Source organism: Pterocles gutturalis, unplaced genomic scaffold (assembly GCF_000699245.1).
Source record: "Pterocles gutturalis isolate BGI_N339 unplaced genomic scaffold, ASM69924v1 scaffold21142, whole genome shotgun sequence".
Taxonomy (NCBI): Eukaryota; Metazoa; Chordata; class Aves; order Pterocliformes; family Pteroclidae; genus Pterocles; species Pterocles gutturalis.
Window position 1 is genome coordinate 1 of NW_010110727.1, and position 6,821 is coordinate 6,821.

Consider the following 6,821-nt stretch of genomic DNA (forward strand, 5'->3'; position numbering starts at 1 on the left):
TCCCACCCAAACTATTCTGTGATTCTGTGATCTTGGTGTTCTCAAGGCATTTGCTAAGAGGTGTGGGAGGGAGAAAGAGCCAGTTCGCTTCTCCAGTTCTTGACAATAAAATGTTGCAATAGGTGTATTCCAGCCAAGCTCCTTGCCTGTCTCAGTGGGGAAAAGATGCAAGATGGAAGAACTCCAGATACTTTCCATCTTGTGGGATTTATCTTGAGACTTTTCCTTAGCTTCTAGCTTTTGTTTTACGTCTGTCTTCACTTACTGTCGTTACTGATCATGGTTTTCTGTTTGTCTAGGGGAACTTGGTAGCTGTTGGCACTCACAAAGGCTTTGTACAGATCTGGGATGCAGCTGCAGGAAAAAAGCTCTCCATGCTAGAGGGGCACACGGCCAGAGTCGGTAAGGAGCGGGCAGAGGTTTCATGTTTTACATTTCTTCATGATTGAACTTTTTCCTTGTAAGCGAGGGATCTGCTTGAAATAGCAGAACTCAAAAAGTACCAGAATTGATGTTTATCCCCTGCTGTGTCTTGAGCAGTCTACAAAATATTCTCATCTAGTAACTGTGGGGTTCTGATCTTGGGTGTGGTGACATTTGAGTATTGCAGCAGGTGTTTCTTCCATGTCTGAGGTCTTCTAGGTTTGGTTACGTCTTTTTTTGCTGCCACTGGCTTCCAGTTTCAGCCCTGCAGACAGGCTGCCTTACACTGAGATTTCTAGTTCCCTTATTCAGTGGGGGCTATCTTTTTTTTTCTTTTTTTTTTTTGTATTCTGAGGTGTTGTGAATCTGAACACTGAAGTGAGATTTGGGAGGTCAAGGCACCTTCCAAGTTCTATTTCTGTGCTTTACTGCACTGTGTAGTGGGATTAGTGATGCCTTCAGTAAGTCTGTGGAGTTTAACCTCTTTGCACACTATTCTAGGACTTCAGACACTGGCTAAAAGCGAGGTCTGTAAGCACTGATTTTTTTGGTTTTTTTTTTTGTTTTTTTTTTTTAAACTTTGGTAACTGTGGTGGCTGTGTTCTGCCTACCTGCTCCCACATGACTCCCACAACATAATCGTGTGCTCTGCCTGTGTTACAGGTGCCTTGGCGTGGAATGCGGACCAGCTCTCTTCTGGGAGTCGTGACAGGATGATCCTTCAGAGGGACATCCGCACCCCACCCCTGCAGTCTGAGCGGCGGCTCCAGGGCCACAGGCAGGAGGTCTGTGGGCTCAAATGGTCTACGGACCACCAGCTCCTGGCCTCTGGAGGAAATGATAATAAGGTATGGTGCTTCCAAGGAGTCATTTGGGGCTCAGTGTGTCTAGATCTTCACCAAGAAATGTCAGACCTCCTTTCTTTAAGGATATTCGGCCTCTCTGAAAAGGGCTTCTGTTTCAGTTGTTGGACTCTGTCCAAACATGAATCATGCTAAGCTTCTACTCAGCCTTCTCTCTCTAATAAAATTAAAAAGGCAAATTTAATTTTGCTTCTGTAGCTAATTAAATCTATAGCTTGACTTGGGGGTTGGAGTTCAACAAAGCTACTGCTAAATTGTACTTCCTGACTTTGTTTAGGCAGCATATCGTCAAGTTGGTTGCAATAATGTTTACATATGCAAAAGGAAACTGAGTTTTGAGCTATGCAAGTTCCAATACCTGTAATGCCGGCTTGCAGCTCACTGAGCACCATATGGAAGAAGCATCTGTTATGGAGAAGCAGTGTTCATGCTGGGGTTGCTAGGTAGTGTCTGTGTGACAGCATGGTTGTACCGAGTTCCTCCTGCTCAGAATAACTTGTAATGAACCTGAGTATATTTTAAATGTGTTTTGGAATAACACAGCCATAAAGACAAAAGAAGGGTTGGAGTTCATGTTCAGTGACCCTACATCTTTGGCTTCACAAGCTTAATTTAAGGGCTGTTCACTTCCTTGTGGCCCAGTGATGGAGCGGCTCCTCAGCTGAGCGTGGTGGCAGGACTGGCTTCAGGGCTGCAGGTGCCAAGCGGAGGTGCCTGTGCTTGAGCAGGGCTGTGGGAATTTATTTTGTTGCCCAACCGCCCTCATCGATCCCAGCGCAACATCGTGGCTTGTGGGTGTTGCGGACATGTGACTGCAGCACAAGTTTGATCACATCTCTCCTCTCTGACAGCTCCTTGTCTGGAATCACTCCAGCCTGAGTCCTGTCCAGCAATACACAGAGCATCTTGCAGCAGTAAAAGCTATTGCCTGGTCTCCACACCAGCATGGACTCCTTGCCTCCGGCGGTGGGACAGCTGACCGCTGCATACGCTTCTGGAACACGCTCACGGGGCAGCCTTTGCAGTGCATCGACACTGGGTCGCAAGTGTGCAACCTGGCCTGGTCGAAACACGCCAATGAGCTGGTGAGTTCCTCCCTGCGTGGTCCTGCTGCTGAGCTGTCTCGTGTTAGGAAGAGTGATCCACATTTCCCCCTCCCCTTTCAGGTGAGTACCCACGGCTACTCGCAGAACCAGATCCTCGTCTGGAAATACCCCTCATTAACTCAAGTAGCAAAGCTAACGGGGCACTCCTACCGAGTCTTGTATCTGGTAAGTGATGGCCGTGTCTCCGAAAACTTCCGTAGCCGTACGTGTGCTGAGATGAAACCCAAAGCTGCTGTGCCAGTGGCACTATAAGCTGGCTGTAGTCTAGATGGAGATCTGAACGCTGCCCTGCAAGCAATGAAAAATGCTCTGTATCTGGTTTCCTTGCCTGCAAGGGATACTTTGATTTGCTGCTATGGAAATGTGAGGCTTTATTAATGAATAGCAAAGCCTGCCAAAACTCTTCTGAGGGAACACAACCATCTCTTTTTGTTCCCTTAGGACTTGTGCACTTTCTCAGTGGCAACTGCCAGAAGGGGAAGAATTTGATGCTTTCGGTCCTCCTAATTTGTTATTAAAATGCTTGGTGTAGTTAAGCCACCTTGATTTCGTACCTGCTTTGGTACTGTTACGTAGGGCTTTCAGGGGATTCATGACATGATAAATATGCTGATACTGTTGTGGGGGGGTAGACTCTAATATAAGTGACTAATCGAGCTGGCAAATGCCAGTCATCGCACTTCCTGTCTTATACTTATTTATAATCTGGGGAGAAATAGCTTCAATTACAAATGGCTTGGATTTCTTAACACAGGAATCCTTTTTAATGATAATCCCACCCATGTGTTCCATAGCTGCGTAAGTAAGATGCAAGTGCTTGAATTGGCACCTACTGGGGCTGAATAAGGCACGTGAAAGCAGAGGTAGTTGTTTGGTTTCTCACTGCCAGCCAAGTAGGAAGGAGAGTTCAATCTCTCTCACGCATTCCAATGAAGATATGTTTTCAGCCTCAAAAATGTAACAGACGCTAAAGGTTGCTCTCTCTTGGCCTTAGGCAATGTCTCCTGATGGGGAGGCCATAGTTACAGGAGCTGGAGATGAAACCTTGCGCTTCTGGAACGTCTTCAGTAAAACTCGCTCGACAAAGGTAAGGATGTGCTATGTGGATGGCTGCAGCTGCGTTCTGCAGGAGGCTCAGCCTTTGGGGTGAATTCAGTCCAAATTTGATCTGTTCTGCTGCCTCTGATCTCTTCACCATATCCTGCAGATCGAGGGCTGGATGCAGCGAAGGGTTAAACTTTGCTGAGATATAAAGGGATTTGTAGTCATCAGACCAGATAAAGGGTTGCTTCTGTGCGCCCAGGGCAGGGTGACAGAACATCCTTCTCCTGGCTGTCACGGGGCTGCTGCACATGGCAGCGTTTTGGGGAGCTCACCCTGAGCCCACCATCTTCCCTGCTGGCATGCCTCTGTGAACCGCCTCGGGCCTCGGAGGGGATTGTTCCCTTGCTCCTTACGAAACCGCTTCAAACGGTGGCTTGGATGGAAATGGGATCCTGGATACTGCCACTGACAACTCCCCATCGCCGAAAGTGGGTTGTGCCAGGTTCTCTGGGAGCTGTTCGGGGTGCCTGGCAGAGGCAGGGGAGAATGGCAAAGAGATCTCAAGGACTGAGCTGCAGGGAGCCGGCGGGGCTTCCTGCCGGGTGTCCCCTGGCTTTCTGAGGGTGCTGGGGTACAGCTTCCTGCAAAGCTGTGGGAATGGTACACTTGCTTGCCATGCTCCTTGCTATCAGTTGGAAAAAAAACATCGGAATGTTTATGGTATTGGACTTTGCCTGGTGAGCTCAGATCATGCCCTGAGCTAGAGATACCTCAGCAGATTAGCAGTTGTTTTATTAAAAAAAAAAAAAAAAAAAAACCCGCAATAAACTAAAAGCATGTGGACTAACACTGCAGCACGACTGTGGAGTACTTAGTACCTGTTTTGTCTTTTCTTGTCAGGAGTCTGTATCTGTCCTCAACCTCTTCACCAGGATACGATAAACCCCATGTACTGTGGCAGGAGCCTACAGCCCGACATACCAGGATAAAACCACTCTCTTGGTGTGCTTGGACCCCCGAACGATCAGCCAGAAGGGCAGGGAGTGCCAGCAGGACTGGAGGACGGACCCTGGAGATGCTCATTAAATACGTGCTTGTGAACCACGCTGGGCAGTGTTTGGGATGGGGCTGGGGAGGGGAGGGAACTGCCAAAGGTTTATGGATCCATCCTTCACAAAGGGAAACGGGCACAAGAGAAGTGTTCAACCAGCGTCCTCCAACCCTCGTGTTGTGTACTGGAGAAAGCATGTGTGACATGGACCATGGAGACCGGACCAAGGCCATCCCAGCTGCTGTGTTGTCCCCTCTTGGGAGAGCTGAGAGTATCCTTGCCTCTGTGGGAACGGGTTGAACGTGCTGCTCTGGGTCCCTCTGTCCTCAGATGGACATCTGTGGAGGTAGGAGCCAGCCAGATGTGTTCAAAACCAGTGCAAGGGGACTCCAGGCTGGGCGTCAGCCTCTCTGATCTAAGGGCATTGTTTATAGTCTGGTATCCCCATTACATGACGAAACTGGAGAACTGCTTCTTTTCCTTTTTTTTTTTTTTTTTTTTTTTTTTTCCAAAATAGGTACTGTAGTACTTGATCCAATCATTCCTTTAAGACAGCTTGATCTTTGGCATGCTTGACAGCTGCCTTCAAACAAATACATTTTTGGGCTCTAAACTTTGGAGGAGACTTGAAGAGGCTCCACCTCGGAGGGAGCACATTCAGAAAGTTCTGAAATTGGTATTGCATGTTCTGGGCTGATCCTTTTAGTTAACAGAGAGGAAAAACAATGGCTTTAAGGGAAGAAAAAAAAAAACCAAACCACCACCATGCATGTGGAGCTTCCCACAGCGCTGTTTGTGGCAGGCTGGTTGCTCTGGAGTCTTCCTGAGGACAAAAGCGGTTGAGATGTGTTTGAGAAACAAAACAACTCGTGTTGGATCTGTTTTTTGGAGAGAGCGTGGCCTCTTCTGGCTGCAGGGGGGGAAATGCCACATCTGGGCCGGGGGGAGGGGGTCTTTTTCTAAGGCATGGAAGAAGTGTTGCTTTTTTTTTTTATCTCAAAGTCAAAGCCAGGGACCTGTTGGGGTTTTTTTGTTTGCTTTTGGTGTTTTTAAGTTGTATGGGAAGAGTGCCAGGTGGTGTGTTTGGAGCCTGCGTGGTGAGTGCCGTGGGATGTGACACAAAGCACTGGTGTGGATGTGTTGCTTTTAATTTAAAGAGAAGCTGTTATGCTTGCAGTAGCCTGTTCCTGTCTTACTCTGTACGTGTGCCAACGCTCTCCCTGCTGTGCACCTGCCTTCTGCCCGCTCTCATGCCCTGGGATGTGAGTGCCGGGCTGTGTTCTCGTTCGGATTTTCCTGGCTGTGTACATAGACCTCGACCTGTTCTCTGTAGAGTGCATAGGCAATGCTTTTCTCTCTTTTCTTTTTTTTGTTTCCTTTCCCTGAAACCAGACTGTAGGGCTGGTGATAGGAATGCGATTGTCTCTCTCTAGGGCCACCAGTAGCCTTAGGGGGAGGTGTGGGAAGGCTGGGCCATGAGGTCCCGTTCTGCTCACGACAGCCTTGGCCGCGTGTGCCGTCGCACCAGCACCTGGAGCGGGCTCGTGGCGCTGCCTCTGCGTGTCGCAGGTGTTCAGAGGCACTGGTGGGGAGTTCCTATGCTGGGAACTTGCTGCTTCTTCGCAGCCTGGCAGCGCTGAGTCCCCAAAGCCCAGATTGGCAGCTGCATCATCACCTTACAGCTTCACTTGCCTCCAAAATGAAATGTCAATGTTATTGCCGAGAGAGTTTCAACACAACAACTTGATTGTAGTTCTTGCTGCAGGAGCGTGGGGTTTAAAAGTCCGATGGGCCCCCAGCTCCTCTCGTTGCTCATCACATTCACTGGCACCGTTAAACTTCATTGTGTGGAAGGACTGCCGCACAGCACCGAGGAGTGGTTCAAACTGGGATTGTTCAGCTGGCAAAAAAAAAGCACCTGCAGCATGGCGTGGGCTGTCCCGGGGGTCTGTCCTGGATGGTGTCACCCTGGCAGGAGCCGAGCCCAGGGACGGGGACATTTACACCGGGGGTGGAGGTGGCTGGTAGCGGCTGCTGTGGGTTTTCTTGTCCTTTGTGTATTTTCTCCTGCCTAAATACTGACACGCAGGCCCCCAGGAGAGCTGCTTTCTCCTCCAGGAGGATGGTTGGGGTGGGGCCCAGGTGAGGTCTCAGCCACGGGCAGGTTTCACACCGGTTTGCGCCCATTCCGGAGCAGGAGGGAGCTGCGCAGCCCAGCCGGAGCATGGGGTGGCACAGGGCGAGTGTGGTGCTGCTGGGACCCCCCCTCCCCAGGACTCCTGCGAGGATGGAGGATGGAGGGGGGGTTGCCTGTCCTGCTGTGACGTGGGGGCT

The 6,821-nt window shown here is 49.7% G+C and overlaps 1 protein-coding gene across 1 annotated transcript; it reads left to right on the plus strand.

The window, feature by feature from the left end:
• Positions 1–299: 299 nt before the first annotated feature.
• On the plus strand, positions 300–4,378 carry LOC104460806 (fizzy-related protein homolog; the record flags this gene model as incomplete). The annotated part of the gene is made up of 6 exons (XM_010073510.1): positions 300–402; positions 1,087–1,271; positions 2,138–2,371; positions 2,453–2,557; positions 3,387–3,479; positions 4,337–4,378. Coding segments are annotated over 6 exons (762 nt in total), but the record flags the coding sequence as incomplete, so codon positions are not given.
• Between the last annotated feature and the right edge of the window lie 2,443 nt (positions 4,379–6,821).